The 27348-nt window shown below is 47.7% G+C and overlaps 1 protein-coding gene across 1 annotated transcript in view; it reads left to right on the top strand.

The window, feature by feature from the left end:
* PDE1A (phosphodiesterase 1A) overlaps positions 1–4362 on the top strand; it is a 208343-nt gene extending 203981 nt beyond the window's left edge. Inside the window, exons 15-16 of the mRNA XM_054971362.1 lie at positions 786–906; positions 3070–4362. Coding sequence (XP_054827337.1) covers positions 786–862 — 77 coding nt within the window. The 3' untranslated portion in view covers positions 863–906; positions 3070–4362. The remainder of the gene's footprint in view (positions 1–785; positions 907–3069) is intronic.
* Positions 4363–27348: the final 22986 nt, after the last annotated feature.

Genomic DNA, 27348 nt, shown 5'->3' with positions numbered 1-27348 from the left:
TAGAAATGTGCATCATGGCAATTCAGAGCATACAGACTATGAATACCTGTAATTTTTGAGCCAAATGAAGTAATGCGCCACCGCCACATGTAATGTTAGCACAAAGGCTAGTAGCTTGGATCTTAATCTGCTCTGCTAAGTTTGAGTCCTTTCTTGGGCCTCAGGGACCTTCCTCTGATGGAAAGGGCTCTTCTTCTGGTGAAAGAGCTACTTCTGTTAGGGCTGGAGGGAAGAACACTAGCCAGTATAGGATACACGCCAGCATAATTTACCAAGTTTATCTCACACAGACCCCAAGGGTGAAAAAGCAGTAAGCAGAGGGAAGTGTTTTGTTCTCCTCTCTTCTTTTACTGCTTCTTTACTGCAAATCCTTCTCCCAAGGATATCTTGCAAGATCCAAGCAGCCATCAGGTTCCATAATATGTAGGAGCAGGGCTTTTTTCTGGGAAAAGAGGTGGTGGAACTCAGTGGGTTGCCCTTGGAGAAAATGGTCACATGGCTGGTGGCCCCGCCCCCTGATGTCCAGACAGAGGGGAGTTTAGATTGCCCTCTGCCTGTCTGGAGATCAGGGGGCGGGGGCGGGGCCACCAGCCATGTGACCATTTTCAAGAGGTTCCGGAACTCCGTTCCCCCGCATTCCAGCTGAAAAAAAGCCCTGTGTAGGAGCCATATAACAAGTGCTTGGGGACTCAGAGAGATTTTGCCCCATGCAACCAAATTAAATGGAAATATGTGCAGGCGTTTAAAACCATTTTTACCAGATATTTGTATATGTTTTCTTCCAGGCGAGCCTAAAATGTGTAAGAATAAGGAAGAGCCAGTAAAAGCATCAGCACAAAACCAGGCTGTGCTGCGCAACTAGAAGATCTGCATCTTCCTTGTTTTTTGCCCATTCGAAAATAAAAGGTAAAGTATTCTTCTTCGCCAGTGTATCAGCAGCCCTCCTCCCAAGTCTTTGATTTTTTTTTTTAATATGCTCAGCTTGTTTTCAAGAATTAAGAAACCCAAATAAATAGGAGGTGAGGAGGAGGACAAGGAGATGGCTTCCTCAGCCTCCCCTCAAGTTATCTTCCAATTTGAGGCAAGAAAGTTTTGTTTCGGGATCTGCTGTGTTCAGTTTGTGGGAATGCACAGCGACACCAGATTTGGAATCGCAAGCCCAAGTTTATTTCCATAAGCAAAATGCCCTAGATGGAAACAGAAAAAAACATTTCAACAACGAATTCAAAGTGAATGAATAAAAGCAAAACATAAAGCCACTTAAAAAAAAAAATCAAAAACAATTAACTTAATATGAGTTATTATTATTTTTTGTTTAAGTTGTTTTCTATTCTGTTTTATCTACTTAGCTTGACTTTGTTGTTTAGATATTTTTAAATGTGTGCAGTCAAGTCACCTCTGACTTTTGGTGATCCTATTTATTTATTTATTTATTTATTTATTTTATTCGATTTATACCACGCCCTCCCCACAGATGAATGAAAGACCTCCAAAATGTCCTATCATTAACAGACTTGCTCAGATCCCGAAAACTGGAGGGTGTGGTTTCTTTAATTGAGTCAAGCTATTTCATTTTAGGTCTTCCTCTTTTCCTACTGCCTTCCATTTTTCCTAGCGTTATTGACTTTTCCAGAGAATCTTGTCTTCTCATGATGTGACCAAAGTACGATAGCCTCAGTTTTGTCATTTTAGCTTCTAGGGAGAATTCAGGCTTGATTCGATCTAGTAGCCACTGATTTGTCTTTTTGGCTGCCTAGAGGAGGGTAAAGCACTTATTTGGACTCAACCATCAAAAAACTTGCAATGCCAACCAGTGAAGATGTTGGCATGTCTGAAAACAAAAGAGAGGAGAAGAGGGTTGACCTGACATAATAAAAGTGAGCTGAAATCCCTGTGGCTCTTCTTGGTATCTTGAGGGGAGAACTGGTCCTGTGTACCAAGGAAAAGCCAGAGCCAGTTTGGTGTAGTGGTTAAGAGCAGCAGGACTCTTATCTGGATTCCCCACTCCTCCACTTGAAGCCAGCTGGATGACTTTGGGTCAGCCACAGCTCTCTCAGAGCTCTCTCAGCCCCACCCACTTCACAGGATGATTGCTGTGATGATAATAAAAACACACTTTGTAATGAGTGGGCATTATGTTGTCCTGAAGGGCATTATCTAAATCGAATGTTGTTGTTATTAAAATTGTCCGGCATGCCTGTGTTTGGCATGTATGATAGGAGGCGGTAAACTTAGGTCTAGAATGTGACACTGTAGAAGAAAGGCAAGATATAAATTCTCCAAATCAACCAATCAGTCAATACAAGGAAGTTGGGGGGAATAAAACCAGGATTCTAGGGCTGGCCAAAGAACTGGATTCACCATTCTCTCAGCTCGTGAAACCTGGTGACCTGTTAACTATCGAGAGAGGGAAATCAGGATGAAGAAGAGATTGTGAAACTCAGAAACCTCACTGGCCCCTGAATCCAGTGCCCGTTTGACATCTGCCAATCTTGCTTTGAGTCAATGGTTTGTTTCCTAAGGTAACAAGAAATCCCTCTGTGTTATTTATTTGCAGCATCCACCTAGAAAACAATCAGATAGAGTCAAATAATGCCGGGAAAAGAACCTGGAAGCAAAAGTCTCATGTCACCTCAAAAATTACTAGATTTATTGAGACATCGCTCCCACACGACTTACTGGCCTCCGGAACGTTGTGCAAAACATGCGGAAGATAGTGTCCTCTCGTGCAAAATCGTGCTAGGAAGACACTATCATTGGGGAGTTTTGAGCAACATCCTGTCGCGATTTCGCGTGAGAAGACGCTATCTTCCGCGTGTTTTGCGCAATGTTCCAGAGGCCGGTAAGTCGTGTGGAAATGGCCATAGACTAGATCCCACTTCTTTAGCACAGAATAAATCTGTTCAGGTTCCCACAAAAGCTTACATAAATAGTTTGTTCAGTTTTCCTTCTGCAATATGTAGGCTCCTTTCTATCCTCGTTAATGCTCACGTTGATCTTTATCCCTTTAAATGCCTAAAGTATCGTGTTACAGTAAAGTCCTTTTTCTTCTCTTTAATTCTATTGCAGGATGAATAAAACAGCACTAAAAACATCTTCATTTCCCACCAGGCTGTTATCTTCCCTGCCAAATCATCCTTGGACCGTTTTATCTATACGCTGGATTGATGGATACAAACGCCTGTCTTTTAGAAAACTACAAAGCCTTGAGTGGGTAACTCGAGGCGGTTATAGGAGAGCTCAAGATTTGGAGTTATTTTCTTTCTCCTTCTGTTCTGCCATCCTTAACTAAGCTGGAATACATTTTTCAGACAAAAAAAAGAAAGACGTTATTTCGCTCGGTGAAACCAGCCACTACCGTTTTGCCATGTACAAACGTGTGCCACTGAAAACTGATTTATACAGACTTAGAAGACTGCGCCGCGTCAGTAACATAATCTCCACTTGTAGATGAGGGGAGAGGCACCCATCTGACATTTCTAATCCATATTTTTTGCAGCCATATTATGTTGTGCCATTTATACCCAAATGTACAGTTTTTAAAAACTTTCTGGAAGGGTAGGGCGGGGGGGGGGGGAGATTCAGGAATCAGAGGAAGTCTCTTAACTGAGAAATCCTGGCATGATTAAGACCTGTTTAAAACTACCAACGTAATGGTACATCCGTGCAAATGATAAGGTCACAGTGCAAGGGTGGGCCATAGTTCAGTGGTCCAGCATGGGCGCAGAGGTTCAGTTCCTGCCAACTCTAGTTAAAAGGATTTGGGGTGGCAGACCTGCGAGAAACCTCCGTCTAACACTGGAAAACTTCTGCCCATCACAATAGATGTGACCGGGCTGGAAGTGGTCTGATTCTATACAAGGCGGTTTCATAAGTTCAATATCAGATCTACTGTGGAACTATATCATTTCTATACTCAAGAGAACCACCACTGATTCGGATGCATGGGTATAACTTGCTTAAAACCATCAGCAACATGGTGCATAGGAGGATCAGAAGCCTGTCTGGCCACATGAGGGCATTACCAGGACAGGAAGTGATGTCAGAGGAACTTGAGTGGCTCTGCACGGCTCTGTGGGTTTTCTCCGCCTCTTCTGGCCTTCCCTTTTTGAGCTGAGTATGTTCCACACTATCAGGGATTGGTATAAGAGAATACCAAGAAGTCGTAATGCACATCAGTTGCCATGAAAGCCATATATGAGCTGTGCGTCTTAGGTATGAATTATTTAATTTAAGGGGGTGGGGGTGGGGAGGGTTGTGTGCACACACAGAGAATGAAAACAAAATGGATTTTTAAAAAAACTTTTGTGAATAAGGGCCACTGCTTGCATTTAGCATGGACTTTGTGTACCGTGCAGTAAACAAACTTTTAATGAATAAATTGTATGATATACTGTAGAATGCAAGTTATAGTTTTGCTAAGATTGAAAGATCTCGCATACACACTCAGAGAGAGAGAGAGAGAGAGAGAGAGAGAGAGAGAGAGAGAAACTGTAAATATGTATAAGCTCTTACCCAGGAATCTGAATTAATCACTGCACCTTTTCCTTTATGTTTTCTTATGAAATTGCTTTGCCATTATAAGAAAAACAAGTAGGGGACCCACAATGACTTGTGGAGGGCATCTCATTTCCCCCTCTCCCAGTATTTCCTCTTTTTCTTCCAGAAAATCCCCCTTCCCCCCTTTTCCTGCCTCCTTCTCTTTTTCGCACCCACCAGCCCATTCTACCTTTATCTCCTCCCTACCTTCATTTCCCCCTGTGTGTGTTTTTTTTAATTGCTGTCAAGTCGCCTCCAACCTATGACAACCCTATGAATGAAAGATATCATTTCCCCCTCCTTCCCCCTATTAGTCTATAACCACTACACCACATTGGCTTTCATGTGGTGGCTGCTGTTGAACAGCAGTGAGCAGCTGGGGCTGGGTGAGTTATGCAAGTTGGGTAGTAGCTAGGGGGGACAGTTGGGTAGTAGTGGGGACAGGGGATCCCCTGCTCCCAGTCTCTGCCTCCCTGACGCCACTCACCTGGCCAGCAGGGGGGCGGGGGAGGAACAGAGAACAGGCTCGGGAGGCAAAAAACCTCGCAGGCCTGAGCACGATGGCATCAACTCCTTAAGTGCCTGCCTCTAGGCGCAATGATGTCACTCCAGAAGTTACGTCATCATTACACCCTGCCACGAGCGCATGCATGCTTTGCGCGCTCACGAGAAGATCCCAAAGGTAAGGGCCAGGTTCCCCCCTCCTGCTGGGAGGGTAAGAGGACCTGGAAACCCTAGTACTAGCAAGTCACTCAGGGCCAAGCTAGAAGTGACGAATTACACTGGAATGGCAAGTGAATTACACTTGAATGGCAAGTGAACAGACTCGCATGTATTTGTCCCTGTTCACTTGCGCTCCACTTGCGCTGATCGAGTGGAGTGCCAGTGGAGCGCAAGTGAACAGGGAGGAATACATGCGAGTCTGTTCACTTGCCATTCAAGTGTTATTCACTTGCCATTCCAGTGTAATTCGTCACTGCTAGCTTGGCCCTCAGTGGTTGCTGGCAGGGCAAGGCCCAGAGAGTCCTCCCTCAAAAACCAAAACAGCCCTGGAAAGGGCCTTGTCCTTCCCCCCTGCCTTTTCCCTGATCTGTTTTCTCCACTGAATGTAGAAGAGCTCCATTAGTGCAAAGGAGCCTGTGTGCCCACAGGAAATCACTGGTTTGGAGTGCCACTTTTGGTGACATTTTTGTTCATGCTGTGCTCATATACTATTTGATTCCCTTCTGCCATCTAGAGGAGTTAGCCGTGTTAGTCTGTAGTAGCAAAATAATAAAGAGTTCAGTAGCACCTTTAAGATTAACTAACTTTACTGTAGCATAAGCTTTTGAGAACCACAGTTCTCTTCCTCAGATGCATCTGAGGAAGAGAACTGTGGTTCTCGAAAGCTTATGCTACAGTAAAGTTGGTTAGTCTTAAAGGTGCTACCGGACTCTTTTCTATTTTCCTTCTGCCATCTGGTTCTGCAAAGATCTGGCAACTACGTACTTGCAATTGGCTCACCTGTGGAATTATGACAGGAAGTTTACAGATGAAGTTTTGCAGCTCTCAAGCCCGAGGGTTTGTGATGCTTCAGCCCCAATACCTGTTGTTAGTGCTCCATCTTAGCTACGATAAGTGAATGGGATAATATCATGTCTCTTAGTATTTTCTGATTTTTTTTTAAAAAGTTCCTAAACACATTCCCTCTTTTTCAAGCTCTGCTTCTGCTGTTCCATGGAAATGTACAACATATCCTGCTTCTATTTAATTTGTTTTCTTGTAGCTGCAACACACGGCTTCTCTCTCTCTCTCATTTTAGCCAGAACACGAATGCATTGCTATTATGTTGGTGATTGCTTTCCATGCAGAAAATCCCAGGTTTGGCCCCTGGCATATCTAGTTAAAAGGATCAGGCAGTAGTTGATACGGAAGACTTCTATCAGGAGAGTTGCTGCCAGTTAGAGTAGGCAATACTGACCTTGGTAGACCAATTATTTGACATACTGCTTTGTGTGCTCACCAATATATGCTGCCTTTGCTAATGCCATCCTCAGAAAGCACTTCGAGAAGACTCTCCCATGCTGTGCATTAGCTCCCACTGGTTATACTTCTAGGAGAAGGGAACGTTCACCAGAACATGTATGGAGTGCTGTTACCATATGTAAGAGGGATTTGCAGGGAAGGGCATCCAGGTATTGTTTAGCATTTCTATTTCTATCATTAAATCTCTGGGATAAGCAGCAAAATATTTCTAGACAGCTGAACCAGCAGTGCAAGAAGTGGACACAGTGGTTTTAAGTTGGACTCCTGCCTTATCAACTGTTCTAAGAATGGGCAACGGGAGCAGCTGCCTGGATCTTCACAGCTGGGGGGGCCAACTACCCAAAACACCACCCCCTGGAAGGAGAAGGGGAGAAGAAGAACGGGTTCTGACACCCGCTTGCACCTGCCCCGTCTAGGGACTTGGGCAGCTAGCTTCTGGGGGTAGCGGTGGCTCCTGCCCACCTAGTATGGGCCCCAGCAAGAGGGGCTGGGGGTGGGGTGGCAGTGATTCTGGGGTCTCATCCTCATTTTTTCACAGGCCCCGGAATAATTAAGACTACTTTGGACTTGGTTGTGTAATCAGTGCCTTGTGCTGGGAATACTGGTGTGTGCACATTGGAAGGCACTGGGATACATGTAAACTGAATATGTTTTCATACTCCTTCATACAACCATGTAGAGAGACCCTTTCCCATTCAAACAGTACTAAAGCTCCAAGACTCCCACTACAGCCCATCTCACTACTTTGCCCTAGGCCCAGCTATTGTTTCACTTTGCTCTTCTTGCTGTCTCAGAGTCTCTCTACAATTTCACCTCACTACATGAGGGTAGTTTTAAAAGATAGAGCCGGCGGAGATCGCTCCTCAGAGGGTTTGCTAATTTCATCTTCACCTTCCCTTTGGAAATTGATAGAGCCTTCAGGGCAGTGAAGATGAAATTAACAAACCTTCTGAGGAGCAATCTCCACCAGCTCTGTCTTTTAAAACTGTGCTTCCCAGCTAACATTGCATCTCTCTACACTTGAGCATCCCCGTGTAATAGGTCCCATGTAGAGAGACTCTCAGTGATAGCAGCAAGTCTTTTCCTCCCAATTGGTGCCCCCCCTCCCCGTGGTCACCTCTTAATCTGCTTAACACCGCATATACTGTTTCTCATGGCTTTGAGACAGTATGAGGTTTTAGTCCACCAAGCCAAGCTGACTTCAGTTCTCTATGGGAGACGGTTCAATAGGATGATTGTTCCATTCTCTCAGAAGTTGGAATGTTTGTGAATATTCCAAGGTCAGCCAGTCATTGCTAGATGCTTGACCACCACACAGTCTGTTAATGTAGATGTCTACATATCTAAGAGGCTGAGAACCAGAAGGCATTCTTTTCCTTCACCTTCTAATGAAGCTGCAGCATAAGCATAAGGCCTGTGCACACTCTTTGATTGGATAATTATTTTTATTTATTTTATTTAAAGCATTTATTAGCCGCCTTCCTCCCCAAAAATGCTCAAGGCAGCTTGCCACCGAAGAATGATTTGAAGTATCCAAAACAGACACTGAAGCTAACACTTGTCATGAACCCATCAACCTACCAAAAACAAAAAAAAGCCAAACCAATAAGTTGTGATGGTGCATGCGGATTTATATTGTGTATGCTTATTGTGGGTTGCCACAAGTTTTTCAGAGGTTATCATTAGATAATGTGCAATTTATATATATTTTCAAAAGGGGTTGCACGGGAGAAATGCTGGCTGAATCTCCAGCTTAAGACCAACACCGGATGGTGTGGGTCAGTTTGAAGTCAGTTTGAAGTCAGTTTGATCTTACTCTGAAAATAAATCAATTCAGAAATTAAAACAATATACACACATTCCTTCACCCAGGGCTTTTTTTCAGCTGGAACGTGGTGGAATGGCGTTCCAGAACTTCTTGAAAATGGTCACATGGCTGGTGGCCCCACCCCCTGATCTCCAGACGGGGGAGTTTAGATTGCCCTCCGTGCCAAGAGCAATCTAAACTCCCCTCTGTCTGGAGGTCAGGGGGCGGGGCCACCAGACATGTGACCATTTTCAAGAGGTTCCGGAACTCTGAAAAAAAGTCCTGCCTTCACCTACCTAGGCTGAATCTCACTTATTTAAAAAAAGTTTTACACGTGTGCAAACGCTTGGAAAGCGCTCAAACAACTCATCTTCAACTAACATTTAAAGTTCCTCCGTTTCATTTTCTTGTAGACAGGACTGGAAAGCTGAAAATCCCCAGCGCAGAGAAGATTCATTAGTCTTCTGAATGGTGGAAACATTTTTATGTGCTTGGTAGATGGCTTTTGTGTAAATCCAGTATGATTTTAGCACTGTGAAAAGCTTCTGTGAAGTTTTGTAGCAAAGCAGGCCCTTCTTCGAAACGTATCTTACTCTTTTGTATGGTCTGGGATGAAACCCGTATTAAACCTCAATGGTTGGGGTTCCTAAAGGCATTTGCCTTTCCTATATGGCATCGGACATAAGTGGTGCCCGGCTGGATCAGACCAATGGTTTGTCATCCTTTTTCATATAGTGGCCAGCCAGTGGTCCTGGAGGGCCAACAAACAGGGCATAGAGTAGGGTTGCCAGGGAGGGAGACCTGGCTCTTACCTCCTTTTTTCCCTCTTCATCTTTTACTCACGTGTGCTGTGCATGCGCAGTCCTGTGGCTGCATGATGATGTCACTTCCGGTGACGTCACTGCGCAGGCACAGGAGTGTGCGCATGCTTCACAGTGGGTTGATTTGGGCCTCAAACAGGCTCAGTTTTGTCCATTTTGTGCCCAAATTGGCATGCAGTGAAGCACAGGGGTGCTCTTGGGGTGGTGTGATGACATCAGTGATGTCACACCGCCCTGGGAGCATGCCCAGGGGAAGGAGGCATGCCCATGCCTCCCTCCCTCTGTACCCTTCGCATACAGAGACATCCAACCTTTAAATACCAGTGCTAGATGGAAACATCAGGGGATGGCCTCTGCCTCTATGCCCATGCCTCCCTCCCCTAGCATAGAGGCAGAGGCCATCCCCTGATGTTTCCATCTAGCACTGGTATTTAAAGGTTGGACGTCTCTGTATGCAAAGGGTCCCTTTTATCATCATGGCCAGTAGCCATTTCTGGACCTCTCCACCATGAACCAGTCGAATCCTCTTTTAAAATCTTCTCCACTCGTGGCTTGTTACTATGTCCTCTGGCAATCAGCAGCACTGTTAACTGGATTTCTCAGTGGGATGGGTGACAGGTTTTCTCTTCTGTCACCAATGTGGGTTTGCTCCCACCAGCTTTTCTGCTTGCTCTCACCCAGCCCCCCTTCTAACTGCAGCCCCTTCCCCTCATGGCTTTTACCTATGCATTCCCACAGTCCCTGGAACAGCCTTTTGGGAGGCCGAAAGGGGTCTTTCCTCTCTGTTTTGCCAGTGGAAAAGCTGGTAACAGCCCACCATGCATTTTCTTTAACTTTCTCACAATAATGCCCAATCTAAAACAAACAATCCGAAACCACTGCCATACTAGGAGGTGTTTCAAACTTCTCTTTCCTTCTGTTTCACACACACAGGAGGGAAGGCTGAAGTCCCTGCTCTCTCATGCTGCACCAAGCTGAAACTGGCCCCACAGCACTTGGGAGCTACACAGTACAATCCTAAGCAGAGTTACGCCAGTCTAGGCTCATTGAAATCAATGGCCTTACACTGGAGTAACTCTGCTTAGGATTGCAGTGTTAATTCCCCAGTGTTAGGCATGTATGGTCTAGCTGAGCCCAAATGCAGAGGCAAACCTTTCTATTAGTAGGCAACTCTTCTGTGAGCAATGTCATGCTTTTCTCTTTATTTGGTTCTACTGTGACGGGAGATGCTTTTTGTGGAAGCACCCTGACGCAGGGTTGCCAGATCCCCCGGGGCTGAAACCAGGGGACAGGAGGGTTGTGGGGAGGGGGCTGTGCCCCTCGCACGTGAGATGGGTTGTACCAGGGGCTGATCTGGTAAAAATCAGCCCCCAACCTTCACATTTCTGCATTGCACCAGGAATGATGTCATTCCCAGTAAGACGAGCAAGTGCTCCAGAGTATGTGGGAGCCTGTTTGGGGGTGGGGGGATGGGGGAAGGGTGACCGACTCCTGTGCATCTTCCCTCCGCCAGCCAGGTGAGGGGGCGGAGTCTGGGAGCAGGGGATCCCCCACCCCCCACTGAGGGAATTAGATCCCTACCCTGATGCCCAGCTGCTATCACTGTAGACACTCTCATAAATGCATTAAAATTTCTTCAGATCAGCAGCATTAACACACACTATATAACACACACTGACAAGGCCTTAGATCCCCAAACAATGCTAATGTTGAGCTCTGATAGAGCAGAGACACAACTTTTATTTCACACTACAGACTTAAACCTTTTTAACAGTCTTCCCAACAACACTGTCATTTTATGTGGAAACAAGGAATTTCTAACAAAATTGTCAACATCCTTGTCATCAACAATTCCCTGAATTCTGCTGGAGAGAAATTGTTACAGACAAAGTTTAAAAGAATGTATGTTTGTACTATATATAGGGACATACAGCAAAGTGTTTCTAACAGTTCGATCCCAAGGAGTTATTCCCGCCTCAGCCCAATGGCTTTAAACTTCGTTAACCTAGCATTGAATTGCACTGTAACTATCCCGCAAAGGAATATGTTTCATAAAGTAACAAGGAACTCTTGCCGAGATATAATTTTCAATGATTTTTTGGTATATTTTTCTTGAGATATCTGATCTACTCTGTAATATAATATCAAATTCTGATTTTCATTTTTAATGTGGCCTCATCTGCTATACTTGTTTGTATTTCCATGATACGCTGGCTAAATAAATGATATTGGATGATACTGTTTGTAAAATATAGACAAGTTGATATACCTTAGCTATGTAATGCAGACTGTTTGGTCACTTGCCTGTGGCTGTTTTCGACAACTGTCAATACTCCCTTAAAATCTAAGTCACGGCTTCCAATTTCTGTGGCTGGAGGCTAAGTATCCCCCCCATTTACCACCCTCTCCTTCCCTCACTTTCCCTCATGGAAAGTATATCTACTTTGTGCTTTCTTTCAAGTTCCAGCACCTTCTTCTCCCCAGAACTGACAGCCAAGCTACAAGTGACGCCTGACACAGGTTGGACTCTTGTCAGCTTCCCTCAAGTTTTGATGGGAAATGTAGGCATCCTGGTCTTGCAGCTGTAAGGGAGAGCCAAGCTGTAAGACCAGGACGCCTACATTTCCCATCAAAACTTGAGGGAAGCTGACAAGTGTCCAACCTGTGTAAGGCATCATTTGTAGCTTGGCCATGAGTGTAGAATGAGCTTTGTAGTGCAGCTACTTGGGGTAATATATCATCTACCCCTTTGTGAGGATGCTATTTGGATACAGACAGCTGGAGGCCAAAACACCTCAGTAAAAAACAAAAATCTTAATTTGTGGGCCAAACGTACTTTCAGGAGTGACTTGGGGTCATCTCAGATCATTAGCCAGATAATGTGCTGAGATTCAGTAGCTTACCTCTAGGTACTCTAGTTGCCTGAGGTAACAGAAAGACAGATAGTTACTTCAGGTATAAAGTTGAACTTACATTAATTCCATTTTCCACGACAAAGGATTTCACTGCGGCAGGGGGAGGCACTCTGTGGCCATAGATAATAATAGCCATTGTGGTTTTTAATTGAACACAGAAAAACCAGGTTTGGTGCGCTGCTGTTTTTTTTGGTTTTATGAGCAGCTCTCCTTTCTCACCCTTGTTTATCTAGCCTTACTAGATGTTATTACTTGGTAAGAAAGCTTCTTCTTGTCTCTGGACTGAAGCCATTCCAATCAAGAGGTAAGACTGATTTCTACTTGCTGAGGGCCTTTTAACTTGCATCCCTGTAAAATCAGCTACCCTCTAAGACCCTTGTAGGCCCTGTACAGACAACAGGAATGTTTTACTTAACATTGCCTATAAAGTGAAGTCAATGTTGATTTCATTGTATTGTTCTGAGGACAGAGGCCTCCAGAGGCATATGCAGTTTGCAATACACTTTGAGGTTTTCCAGTATGTGGTTCATGCTGGTGAAAGAAGAGGAGAAGGTTTGGGTAGGGGGTCTACCAAAAAATTTAAAATCAGAATGGTGGTCCCTGGGGTGGTAAAGTTGAAGAACTGCTGGTTTAATACATTTTTGGGTCACAATGTCTTTATTTCTGTTAAGACTGAATGTTAATGACTATAAACAGTTCTAAATATATAAGAAGAAACATGAGAAAGTTATAATTGAAGAGTGGGATGTGCATTCACATTATTTTTTTTTTAAAAAAAACATCTCTTGGATAGGATAAAACTATTATTCCTTTGAATAGGAGGAACAATTTGTTTCTTACGTGTGCAAGAACCTCCACATACACTGAGCAAGCTGATGATGAGCAACTTTCCCAAATAGATTTTTAAAAATGCTGTTGAGGACCTTCTCTTCAAGGTCCTTTGATGACTAGGGAACCATTACTTTGCCATCAAAACAGCACTGTAATTTAAAAAAGGAACAAGGTTAGTAACCCTTGGGTGCGCTCTTCTGTTAACTGTCAAACTGAGCACTGCAAATTGCACCCTAGCTGAAGAAAACTATATTAATTTATGGCAGTTACTACAAGGTTAGCAACTGACAACAGAAGGGGTGGTGGTGATGTGATTTCTAGGGCCGTATAGAGTGGGACAGAGGGTGCTTTGCCCTCCTTCTCTGTACCAGTTTTCAGAGCAAACCCTTAACCATCCATCCACCCTTTCACCTACCTACTGAGTATCTAAATTGGCAGTGAGGTGGTGGTTGCCAGGAGAAAAGCTTAGGCTGAGAAAAGACTAAGAACCTTCCTCCACCACAAATCACTCCACTTCCGGTCAATTTATAGGACAGAAACTGCAGTCAGGGCTCCCAAATCTGTTTTTGCAGCTAGCCATGTAGATCTGTCCAGAGCTTTTGTGTTAAAACCTCCCCCCACCAAATTCACTCATATCCACATTTAATCTAATATTAAATTGGCTGACAGGAGTGCCCTTCCCATTCAAGGCTTAGTTCTAAGTCCCCAGAAGTATCTAGTTGGCTGCTGTTGGATGTAGGATGCCGGACTGGGTAGATGCTTGAGAGCTGGCATGATGTAGTGGTCTGAGCATCGGACTAGGATCTCAGAGCCAAGCTACAAGTGACGCCTGACACAGGTTGGACACTTGTCAGTTTCCCACAAGTTTTGATGGGAAATGTAGGCGTCCTAGTTTTACAGCTTGGCTCTCCATTACAGCTGCAAGACCAGGATGCCTACATTTCCCATCAAAACTTGAGGGAAGCGGACAAGTTTCCAACCTGTGTCAGGCATCACTTGTAGCTTGGCTCTCAGACACCAGGGATCAAATCTCCACTCTGCCATGGAGGCTCAGTGGGTGGTCTTCAGTCAGTCGCTCTTTATCTACCTGACCTATCTCATGAAGCTGTGGTGAGGACAACTTGGAGGAGAGGAGAACCACATACATTGGGTGGCCTAAGCTTGTGGACATGTGATACTACAGACATTTGATCTGTTCCATTTGACATACTACATACATTTGATCTGTTCCAGCAAGGCAACTCTTAAGCTTGGTTCAAATATGATGCCATGGTTTGCTGTGACAGGGGTGAGCCCAGGGAATCCTTGGCCTTCCATGTTCCCCTCCGAGCTGCCTTATGCAGGACCAGATAATTAGATACTTCCAAGTACACAGTAAAACAGGGTTTGCCATTACATGCAAAGAAACAATCTCTGGTTTGCAGTTGTACTGCAAGATAGAGTGCTAAAAATGATTTAATCCTGGTTTGCAGGGAAAGGAAAAGAAGGGGGTGCCGCAACATGGCAAAATGAAGAAAAAAAGGGCAAATAGTACAAATAATAACTTGCACTAATAATTCTACGACTCTGATGCATTTTGCAACAGCTTCGTCAGGGGGAACCTTCCAGATTCCTTTTAGTATCTTTCCTATGTGTGCACAAATGCCTATAATTACTAAAGGCTCTTTCCTTTGCAACATTTGGATATTTTTCTTCATTTTGCAGGGAAAGGGCCAAGTGTGGTGGGCCAGTTCACATATAAAAATAAATGATATTTTGCTGCAAAAGTGTAAATATCTTATTTGCATCTGTGTTGTAATGATGTTGGACTAAAATGCTACCTCTTGTAGCATTAACATGTCACAAACTAGTGACTATGGATAACATATCTGGAGGTTTGAGTCTGCTCCTATGGGCTCAAGCGTACCAGTTTTTATGCTGGGACAAAAGAGAGGAGGGGCAATCCACCAGATACTCCTCCTCATTGCATTTCTGTCCTCTTTTCAAAGAGAGTCCTCGTAACCCGGTACAGCTTTGGGGGAGAATCAAAAGAGGCTGTTCCTCCCTCTTGCGCCAATGTAAAAACTGGTTTGATCCAACCCATTCTGTTTTACTTGGCTTCAGAACCGTAAGTAAGAAAAAGCAACCTATTCAAAACTGAGATCTGTCACTACTATCATTCATTATAATAAAGCAATAAGAAATACAAATTGTACAGAACTCTTACGGAGCAACAACTACAATCCTTTACGTTTTTACAAGCAATGAAGACATACATCAGCGACCCTCTTCACCTAGTGTGTAACTACTCATCCTATTATAGTTTGCAGCTTCCAAAGGGGATTAGTCACCCATTAGGAAGTGCCAGAGGTCACATCAATGAGCAACTTAGTCCATTACCTCATTAGCCAATCTGGCCATCTGTCGCTGAGAATATGACCTCAGTTTCTAAATCCTTACTGTTGGTTTTGAAGAGTTAAGTTTGGAAAGCACATTGGCTGGGGGATTTAGCAGCACTGTGCTAATGAAGCGTGCTAATTATGACATGTAGCCGGTAGACATATGCTGGTATCCCTCACCGGAGATGGAAATCATAATGACGAGGAATTCTAGGACACAAGAGAAGGGATCAATTACCCAAATATACATACTACTCAATGAGGTCAAAAAGGCCATTTGAGACAGAAGGAGCACGCAGACACAGGCCTGTGGGAAAAGGAAGCAAGAGAAGTAAGCCAGAGATAGTGGAAGGATTCAGGGTCTATTATCCAGTACATAATATAACTGACTCAAGTTACGTTCCACTTTCTCTTATTACTGGCAAACACCGCCCCCCCAAACCAGTTATGCACCATTCCTTTTTTTTTGTCTGGCTGTGACTTTGCTGGCTCACTTCTAATGTGTTTTGAGTTTTTTTTCCTTATCGTGAGTTTTGGACCTGTATCGAGGGCTTCCAGGATCTTTGGGGCAGCTCTTTTTGTGCTCAGCAGCACCAAAATCTCACTGAACACGGTCCTTCCAATAAACCATTGACCCACCAAGTTTCTCCTCAGTTACACCACACACATGTACACACACAAAACAACAACAGACCCTGAAGAAGGCAAGTGTTGACAGGGGCACATGGCAAGAAACTGGCTGACTAAGGAAAAGTAGGGGGGAGGTGGCAGCATTTTAAAAACCCTTGTTTATGTTCACTTTCTCCTTTTTCTATAGCACCAAAAATTATTACCTTTGGTTCCATATTCCCTAGTCCTTACTTGCAGGGAAGTGTCTTTCGAATTGCAGCCTATGATTGAAGCCTTCACATTCCCCCTTCAAAACATTTTCAGAGCTGATAGGTGGGGAGGGGTCTCCCCTTGTGAGGACCTGATTGGCAGAAAATAATGCCATTTTCTGGGTAGTGATGGGGCGGAAATGCACTCATGGGTAGGGGTGTGCAAGGAAAAAACTTTCGGCTTTCTTGTTTCGGGATTACCCGAAACAAGATTCTCTACCGTCATTAGCCGAAAGCCGAAACAAGAATCTCTTTCGGGATTCGGGATTCGGCATTATTTCGGCATTCTTTCGGGATTCTTTCGGGTTTTTTTGCTGGGAAAATGCCTCCGTCTTTCAGGACGCCTGGAGGAGGCATTTTCCCACCAAATAAGCCCAAAATTGGTGGGGACCTTCTTCTAACCCTTCTCTAACAACTACCCAAGTTTCAGACAGATTGGACTTTGGGGGGCCATGTTATGGCCCCCCAAAGCAGGTCCCCCCATCCTCCCCATAAGAAAGCAAAGGAGCAGCATATTGTTAGCATGCTGCTGCTGATCTCTCTTCATTATTTCCTATGGGGAAAAAATGAAGAGGCAGGCTTCCTTTGCCAGGGGTGGCATTTTGCATGCAAAATGCCCCCCAGCCCTCAGGGGCCCTTCTACCACCCCTCCTCCCACCCCCCACCAAGGCTCAGCCTGCTCCCACTTGGGGGGGCCATTTCATGGCCTCCCCAAGTAGGTGCTCTAATCTCTACCACTGACAGCTGGGGGAGGCTTGTGTTGCCAGGGGTGGCATTTTGCATGCAAAATGCCCCCCAACCCTCTGGGGCCCTTCTCCCACCCCTCCTCCCACCCCCCACCAAGGCTCAGCCTGCTCCCACTTGGGGGGGCCATTTCATGGCCTCCCCAAGTAGGTGCTCTCAGCCCCTAAAGTCCACCCCTCACAGCCCCACACAAACCCAGTTCCCCCACCCCAGCTGCCACACACAGACCCAAATCCCCCCAGTAGCCCCTCACAGACCCAAATCCACCCCCACCTGCCCCACACCCACCATAACCCCAGGAACAGGCTGGCCTGCCCTCCCCTTTTGGGAACCCCTAAACTCTCTTTCCCAGGGCAGTTCTGCACAGACAAGGGGTGCCACAATGGTGGCAGTGCCAAATCGTCCCTGGGAAAGAGCACCTGCCCTGGCACACAGACAACCACCCCCCTGACCCCCCCACCACCCGCAGAGAAGGCTGGCCAGCCTGCCCCATTGTTCCCTATGCTGGGAACCAACCTCCCATCAAAGAAGGGAACACAGACACACAATCATTAAGTTTAAAAAACCTTTATTTTCTCATTTTCAAATTACAAGTGGTCAACAAATCACAACATATTACACTTATTGTCCCTCATAGCACAACACAACACAATTAACTACACATCAGAGAATCTTAAACACAATTTTTTTTTTGAAATGGACAAACAGTAAAGTTTTGAACATTACAACAGGTCACATAGTGAGCGGGCACAACAGGGCATGGAAACAGAAGATGATCATAATAACTACCAGCCTAATACAACTCTCCCTCCATAACATGACTTAATGGGGGGGAACCACAGCAACAAAATCCCCCCCCCCAACCCTCTGGGGCCCTTCTCCCACCCTTCCTCCCATCCCCCCACCAAGGCTCAGCCTGCTCCCACTTGGGGGGGCCATTTCATGGCCTCCCCAAGTGGGTGCTCTGCTCTCATCTCTACCACTGACAGCTGGGAGAGGCTTGTCTTGCCAGGGGTGGCATTTTGCATGCCAAATGCCACCCTCACCCTCAGGTGCCCTTCTCCCACCCTTCCCCCCACCCCCCACCACATGCATTCCTTGACAATCAAGAAATCTGGAGTTAAATATAATGTGCATGTAAGTCCCTCAAAGACAGAAGCAATATGGAGGTAATGACCCATTTGATTTCCACAACCTCAGACACAATTAGGGATCCGTTTCCCCTTGGTGGGGGATCCCCCACTCTCACCTATCACCCCGAAGGGGGAAAGTCAGTGAATGAGCCTTCAAGGTACGCTCCAGGGGCTGCTGCCGTGATGTCACTGATGTCATCTGGCTGCCCTGAGAGTATGCCTGTGCTTTGCAGTGGGCTGATTTGGGCCCTACAGGCCAAAGCAGGATCCCTTGTGGCCCAAATCTGCCTGCTGTGAATTGTGCGTGCTCCCCAGCCTTGTGTGATGATCACATCACCTCCTAGAACAGACATCATCATGCCAGAGCATTGCCATTAAATGATCATGCGTGTGTGAACAGACCCTAAGTATCCTGTAGGCTTCAGTGATGGTATAGTAATGTTTTCACTCACATTATAGAGAGAGAGAGAGACAGAGAAGGGGGGGAGGCACTGAAGCTAGATTATTTCTTCTATTTTACTGTCCCCTTCCAAAGCCAGGGTGGCATTGGCACAATGCCCCCCTCCCCCCGGCCAGAGCCTTAGTACCAGTATGCATTGACAGGCCCATGCATCATAGTCCTTTTTGAGACCCAGCCAAGTTGTGCCTTTTGGAGAAAAATGTTCAAGTTGCTGGTGGGGGTATGAACAATTTTTAGATATCCACTGTAGTGCAATGGCTAGAGAGTTGGTCTAGAATCTGGCAGACTCTGATTCTGTGCCTTGTAGGCTTGATGGATGTTCTTGGCTCAGCCTAAGTAAACAATTGTGTTGTGTTTTCCAGAGGCAGTCTACGTGATTTTGGGGCCCTGGACAAATGTTCTGGACGGGGCCCCAGAACCAGTGCCGCCCCACCACTGGCTCCTTGCCAAGGCCAAGCAATTTGGTCACCTAGGCCCCAGATAGAGTGGGCAGGAGTGCGTTGTTTCCTTCCTCCCCCCCCTCCACCCCCTCCAACAACTAAGAAGGCCATCGGTGGAGTCACTCCAATGTGAGGCATGGAGCAGCTGTCTATTGTTAGCCTGGTTGTGATGAGGGTGAAACAAATCAAGGGAGAACAGCAATGTGTAAACCACTCTAGGTTCCCATGGGGGAGAAAACCGGGGCATAAGATAAACCTTTAATTTGGTGGGGAGGGGGTATATACATTTTATGTGTATGTGTCTGTATGTTTTATGCATTCAAATCACTTGTGGTGTACTTTAGAATTATATTGAGCTCCACAGTATCCCAAAAACCTTGTCCATGTATTGCAAACCGAAGTCAATCTACCACATCTAGGGTATTCTTCTTTTCCCTACTGCCTTCAATTTTTCTTAGCATTATTGTCTTTTCTAGTGAACCTTGTCTTCTCATGATGTGACATAAGCACTATCATCAATTGATATCTTCAAGGGAGAAAGCAGGCCTGATTTGGTCTGGATGCCACTTACATGTCTTTTTCGGAGTCCATGGTACATGTAAATTGAAACTTTCTTCCCACTTCACAGTGTGAATGCTTTTTCCTCCTATGAGCTTTGTCTAAATTTTACTGTACTGATACTGCTCATTTGGCCAAAAGGCCTGCCCTTGATCAATGCCACATTAAATACTTCATAATAAAAAAATGTTTTTAGAACCATTTAAAAGTGTCCTTAAGTGCCATACGCTGATTTAAAAAAACATAAGCTAAATGTTTGGGAACACAACCAGATATGTGAATGACTGAAATGCAGCCCAATCCCACTGCTACTTAAAATCCATTTTTGATGGAGGTCTGGATTGTCTTACATTGGTGTCATTGGGCTTGGAATCAGGAACCTGGAAGCGTTCCATGGGGGCTACAACTTTCATGCCAAGGCTAAGAGGGTGGGAACGGGATCTCTCTGGGGTGGCAAACTCTGGCCTTGGAAGTTACTGGCAATTTGGGGGTGGGACTTGTGGAAAGGAAAATCTGAGTAGGGATCTCCCCCAGAATCCATGGTCCGCATTTGCCCTCTAAAGAGATTGCCCTTGGAAGCAGCCAGTTTCTCTGTAGGGAACTACTCTCTCTAACCTGAACTCAAGCCCAACCAGGAGTTTGGCAGCCCTAGGAAAATTTCAGAAAAAGATGGCAAAGGAGGGCCAGCAACTGATAGAGGCATGGAAGCCCACACCAGGACAGTAGCAGGGGCCTACTTGGGCACAAGGGACAACCAGTGCTCTCATCCCCCATAGTCCACTCCTTACAGCCCCACACAAACCCAGTTCCCCCACCCCAGCTGCCACACACAGACCCAAATCCTCCACTCAGCCCCTCTCAGAACCAAAACCACCCTCAGCTGCCCCACACCCAGTACCCCAGGAACAGGCTGGCCAGCCTGCCCCATTGTTCCCTATGCTGGGAACCAACCTCCCATCAAAGAAGGGAACACAGACACACAATCATTAAGTTTAAAAAACCTTTATTTTCTCATTTTCAAATTACAAGTGGTCAACAAATCACAACATATTACACTTATTGTCCCTCATAGCACAACACAACACAATTAACTACACATCAGAGAATCTTAAACACAATTTTTCTTTTGAAATGGACAAACAGTAAAGTTTTGAACATTACAGCAGGTTACATAGTGAGCGGGCACAACAGGGCATGGAAACAGAAGATGATCATAACTACCAGCCTAATACAACTCTCCCTCCATAACATGACTAAATGGGTGGGGGAACCACTGCAACAGGGTCCAGCAGAACCTATGTCATTTCCTGTGGCTGTGCTTTCAGTTCAGACACACAAAGCTGAACTGGGCACTTCCAAGGCACTGGACAATGGTATTTCTGGAGCAGTTCTGCAGAGGTCTCCCCCCACCCCCACACCAGCCTCAGAATTTACCTGGGAACATCTGTGAGAGATCATCATTGGCCGGTGCCCATCCACCACTCTACCCGCATCCCCCAACCATGCAAACCCAACATTAACATCAAATTTTTTTTTTTTTAAACATGAACATTCAATCAACTTTTAAAAAACATAATCACAACATTTTTTTTTGGTTTTTTTTCCTTTTTTTTACATGAACAGAACATCAACTTTTAAAAAACATAATCACAACATTTTTTTGGGTTTTTTTTTTTTCATGAACATTCAATCAACTTTTAAAAAACATAATCACAACATTTTTTTTTGGTTTTTTTTCCTTTTTTTTACATGAACGGAACATCAACTTTCAAAAAACAGTACAACAATTCTTCTACAATTTTTTTTTACAAGGAGTTCATCTGATAAAAACACCTAAGCAATCCCTATCTAACCTGTTTCTCCCTCCAGTAGCAATCCATGTTTCTGGGGCATTATTTCTCATAATAAATTTGGTCCCACAGGGTATGTCTCAGTGATGGGAGATGTTTTGAATACCCTGGGGGGGGGGCTTTCAAATTGCTGGGTGTTTTCCCTTTGCCACTGGTTCCTAACCACCCTCCCTCTACTGGCCGGTTTTAACTGTATATACAGGGTTTTATACAGGGGAGAGCGCGATTCCAAAGGATTGGACTCATAGAGGATGCAGGCCACAAGTTGGGCTCACCTCAGTCACTCTGGAAGTCCAGTCCTGAGAAATCGAAGAGGCGAGAGTTGACCTTCAGGAAGGTCAACTGCTCGACTCTCCATGGGAGAAGGCGAGTGCGATGTGGGCCGACAATGTCGCCCGCATGTGAAAAGACGCGCTCGCTCTCCACGCTCGTCGGAGGGCATGAGAGCAGCCGCTGCGCCTCGAGGGAGAGGTCCGGCCAGACCGACTCCTTCCTGGCCCAGTAGCTGAGCGGATCGGTGGAGAGCGACTCGCAGGGCTCCGCGAGGTAGTCCCTGACCATCGCCTCCGCCGGATCCTCTCTCACGGTCCTCACGACCCCAGAGGGGACGAGGGCCCACCGGAGCATCTCCATCTCCATCGGCACTCTGGTGGTGGCCTCGGGGGGGGCCTGCGCAGAGGGGGCGTCAGAGGGACCCGCACGGCAGGGCCCCTCTTGCGTCCCCCCTGTCGACAGGCGTCCCCTCTTGGCCTGCCTGCGCCTCACCCAAGAGCAGAGCCCGTCTCTGGCTTGGGTGAGGTTCCCGTCCCGCTCGGCGAAAGTGCCCTTTATGCGCGGGTCACACATGGTCGCCAACATGTATGACTCTTCCTTAGTGAGAGGAGTTAGCCTGGCAGCTATGCCCTGCTGCAGCCTTCTCACTAATGCGCGCACCGCTGGAACAAGGTCAGCACGGGGCGCGACCCGGTCTGCAAGGGTGGCCAGATTCCTCTGGAGCGTGTGCACCAGGGGAATGACCAGACCGAGGGTCGCCGTGTCTGACGAGACCGCCACAGTGAAGTCCTTGAAGGGCTTCAGGACCTCCACTGTCTGGGTGATGGTGAGCCAATCCTCCCGGTTGAACTCACCCACCTGACTCGCACCGCGGTGCTCGGAGAGCCACGCGTGGAGTGCGGCCTGCTGCTCCACCAAGCGCTCAAGCATGGCGCAGGTGGAGTTCCAGCGAGTGCTGACGTCAGTGATCAGAGCGTGCTCTGGCACACCTGTCCTGACCTGTGTCTGGCGCAGTTCGTGCGTGGCCTTCACGCTGCGCGAGAAGTGACCCGTGAGCCTCCGACATTTCTGGACAAGTAACTGGAGTTCACGGGTCCGGGTATCCACGGGTTCCTTCGAGGAGCCCAACCCCAGCGCATCTCTCACCACTAGGTGAAGCTTGTGAGCGGCACAGTAGACGCTCTCTCGGCTCACTAGATGCGCCGCTGCCCTCATGTTCTTGCCACCGTCCGTCACCATGCATCCCACGGTGGCGGGTCCCTGGCCTATCCACTCGTCCAACTGTCTCCTTAAGGTGGCAGCGATGTTCTCCGCCGTGTGGGACACGTCGAGCACCTCGGCGTGAAGCAAGGCCTTGCAGTAGCCGGCCTGGCGGTCTCGCATCCTTCCCTGTCTAGCTGTGCTAGGCACCTCCCCCCGGCCCCCACCCAGAACCGACTCGGGTTCCCACCAGTGAGCAGTAAGCGAGAGGTACGCTTGCTGCACACTTGGGCAGGTCCAGATGTCCGATGTGAAGTGCACAGTTCTCCCGGCAACCCGGGACAGCTGTGCCTTCACATGATCCCTGGCAGCCCTGTAAAACGAGGGCACCACCGATCTGCTCAACGACGTGCGAGCAGGGACGGCGTACCAGGGAAAGCAATCTTGGAGCAGCCCTGAGAAGCCGAAGTCTTCAACTACGGAATACGGTTGCCCATCCACTGCTATCATGTTGACGATGTGGCGCGTGATGCGCCTGCTCGCCCTCCGGATCCCCTCTCTGGGCACACTAGCGCCCTGCATACCAAGCATCTCCGGGAGAGAGGCTTGGCGTCCCTTTCCTGCAGGTACCCTTGGGGGGAGAGCACCAGAGGAGCCTGCCTCCTTCTGGCTAGCTGGCGGCCGTGCGGCGCCACTCGAACCCTCCTCCCGAAGAAGCACCGCCTGGTGGTGCCTCTTCATATGGTACCTCATCCCAGACGTGGAGAGATGCCACACATCTTTGCCACGGCTGACGCGCTGCCTACAATGCAGGCACAGGGCTGCTCGGGGATCCTCCGTTGCCTGGAAGTGCTTCCAGATTTCGGAGGAAAAGGGCATCCCACGCTTCCCAGGAGAAGCGCTTTCGGGACCACCCTGCGGCACCTCCTGTGAGGTGCTCTGGCCGGACACACCGTGTCCCACTCTCGGCCGGGCAGGTGGGGATGGACGAGGCTGAAGGGGCAGAGATGTGGGCTCTTCCACCACAGTCTCTGCCTCTTCCTCCCGCGTCCTCTCCTCCTGCACAGCCGCGAGAGGCCTGCTGCTGGCCTCAGAGGAAACTGGGGTGGACCGCCCCAGGGGGGGTCTCACGGGCAGTTCCTCCAACATCCTCTGGGTTCCTGGGGTGAGCGGGAGCGCAGGGAAAGTCATGTGCTCCGCGCCCATCCCAGGAGACACCACATGCTGCCCCTCCTCCAGCAGCTGGCTCGCAACCACTGGAGGAGGAGGAGCCTCAGCAGCAGGCCCCTGCCCAGTGCCAGCCCCTGCCTCACGCACCCGGGTTGGGGGTGGCCCTCCAGCAGCTGCCTCAGGAAAGAGAGTCTTGCGAACCCTCTTCCTGTCACCAGAAGCCAGGCTGGTGAACGGCAGCAGCGCAGGGGAGGGCCTCCTCCGCTCAGATGGAGGGGCTGCCGCAGCAGTCCCCCTCCCCCTCCCCTCCTCCCCTCTAGATTTCTCCCTAGCCTTTCCCCCGGGGCCCCTCTCTGCTTTCCTCTCCGACATACTTTCCCCTCCCAAATTCAACCCTAACTAATCAGAAAAGATTTAGAAAACAAAGGTCAACTTTGTTTTCAAGACCTAACTAACCTGCTCTAAATCTGTGCTTCTAGTGGCTCTGTGACTTGGAGATGAACAATCAAGTGCCTTTTTAAGCAACCCTATTTATGTCAGGGAACCTGAGCCTGCCAATCAGCTGAATTCCTCTGGAATTGAGCTGGCCCTAAACCCCAATAACAGGTGACAAAGCCTTAAACACTCACACACTAGTATGCCCGGGCCGGCCTGGCACCACCACGGGTGCCAGAGATGGGCGGTGGAACCCTAGTTATGGGGGCACTAATGGGAAGCCTATTGACAGCTATTACAAATTTTTATATATATATATATATATATGGAATTCAAACCTAACACTCACTCACTAATGCTTTCCCTGCTGAGTCCCTATTTAGTTTTTTAAAAAAAACTAGGCTCGGTTTCCCTAATAATTATGTTGAGGGCAATTATCCACTGATCACCTACCAACTGGCCTACCTACCTAAGAGACACTATTTAGCGGGACCGATGTATCTGTGGTATGTCGGTGTGGGGTGTGGATGTGGTGTTTTGAAGATGAGCCTCCCCCCTCCCAAGCTAGCAAGAACCCACCCCCAAGGCCACCCAAATGTGAACCCGGACTCGCTCACAGTAACACCAGTCCTGCAGTCCAGCGATGTTCAGGCGGTCTTGCAGCTGGTCCTCCTCTCCTCCACGATGCTGTCAAGAAAATTGGAAATGTTAGCAGAGTCAACACCACACGCCGCACACGCAACCCCAAAATTCAAGGCCCCGTTGCACAAGCCAAGTCAGCCCCCCCCCCTTAAAGGCTAGGGCCAACCAGCAGCAAAACAAAACACATCCACCCAGCAGAGCTTCTGGCCTGTGCAGGCCAGAAGCTGGCACACTCATTTTTTAGTCCTGTGAAACAGCAGTTCATGCCCACCCCACACTCAAACTTGAAAAATGAAACATGAAAGAAAGCAGGCACTGCGATCAATGCTGGCCCCCCTAACCCCCAAACAATATCCTCTTGCCCAACCAGAAAATGCCCCCCCCCCCCGGCCCAAGCCATAAAGACAGAGCCAAAGCATATGCTCGCAGGTAGGCACAGCAGCAGACATAAGCTCAAAAACCAAATTTAACAACAACCCTACCAGTCCACCAGTGCAGATGTCCAGCAATGTTGATCCTCCACGCAGAGATCTGCAGGCCGATGTCCACCAAGTGCAGTCCAGTCCAGAAGAGGTCCACCAACGATAAACAACCTGAATGTGAAGCAAAACAGTGAGTGCCAGGCCAGCAAACGGGAAGGGTTACCAAAGCCGGAGCAGCAGGCCTGTGTGTGGGCCGAAGGCTGGCACAGTTGATCAGGACGGAGCCTGTTGGGAATCCTTGCAAGCAGGGGACCAGACACAGAAAAGCAAGCCACACCATTCCAGATTGTGAAGCACAACTGTGAGTGCCAGGCCAGCAACCAAAAAGGGTTACCTTGGCCAAAGCAGCATACCTGTGTGTGGCCCACAGGCTGGCACAGTTGATCAGGACGGAGCCTGTTGGGAATCCTTGCAAGCAGGGGACCAGACACAGAAAAGCAAGCCACACCATTCCAGATTGTGAAGCACAACTGTGAGAGCCAGCCAGAAGAAAGGCTTCTGGCCTGTGTAGGCCCAAAGCTGGCACACTCTTGTTTTAATCTTAAAACAGTGGATCAAGCTTAAAGAAGGCAAGCACAACAACCAATGCTGAACCCCCCCCCCCACCATCAAACATTGTCTGCCCAACCTGTCCCCCAGGCCATACCTGTGTGTGGCCCACAGGCTGGCACAGTTGATCAGGACGGAGCCTGTTGGGAATCCTTGCAAGCAGGGGACCAGACACAGAAAAGCAAGCCACACCATTCCAGATTGTGAAGCACAACTGTGAGTGCCAGGCCAGCAACCAAAAAGGGTTACCTTGGCCAAAGCAGCATACCTGTGTGTGGCCCACAGGCTGGCACAGTTGATCAGGACGGAGCCTGTTGGGAATCCTTGCAAGCAGGGGACCAGACACAGAAAGGCAAGCCATACCATTCCAGATCGTGAAGCACAACTGTGAGAGCCAGCCAGAAGAAAGGCTTCTGGCCTGTGTAGGCCCAAAGCTGGCACAATCTTTTTTTAATCTTAAAACAGTGGATCGAGCTTAAAGAAGGCAAGCACAACAACCAATGCTGAACCCCCCCCCCCACCATCAAACATTGTCTGCCCAACCTGTCCCCCAGGCCATACCTGTGTGTGGCCCACAGGCTGGCACAGTTGATCAGGACGGAGCCTGTTGGGAATCCTTGCAAGCAGGGGACCAGACACAGAAAGGCAAGCCACACCATTCCAGATCGTGAAGCACAACTGTGAGAGCCAGCCAGAAGAAAGGCTTCTGGCCTGTGTAGGCCCAAAGCTGGCACACTCTTGTTTTAATCTTAAAACAGTGGATCAAGCTTAAAGAAGGCAAGCACAACAACCAATGCTGAACCCCCCCCCCCACCATCAAACATTGTCTGCCCAACCTGTCCCCCAGGCCATACCTGTGTGTGGCCCACAGGCTGGCACAGTTGATCAGGACGGAGCCTGTTGGGAATCCTTGCAAGCAGGGGACCAGACACAGAAAAGCAAGCCACACCATTCCAGATTGTGAAGCACAACTGTGAGAGCCAGCCAGAAGAAAGGCTTCTGGCCTGTGTAGGCCCAAAGCTGGCACACTCTTGTTTTAATCTTAAAACAGTGGATCAAGCTTAAAGAAGGCAAGCACAACAACCAATGCTGAACCCCCCCCCCCCACCATCAAACATTGTCTGCCCAACCTGTCCCCCAGGCCATACCTGTGTGTGGCCCACAGGCTGGCACAGTTGATCAGGACGGAGCCTGTTGGGAATCCTTGCAAGCAGGGGA

Source organism: Eublepharis macularius, chromosome 2 (assembly GCF_028583425.1).
Source record: "Eublepharis macularius isolate TG4126 chromosome 2, MPM_Emac_v1.0, whole genome shotgun sequence".
Taxonomy (NCBI): domain Eukaryota; kingdom Metazoa; phylum Chordata; class Lepidosauria; order Squamata; family Eublepharidae; genus Eublepharis; species Eublepharis macularius.
The sequence above is the reverse complement of the archived record's forward strand: the minus strand, read 5'-3'. Positions and strand labels throughout refer to the sequence as shown.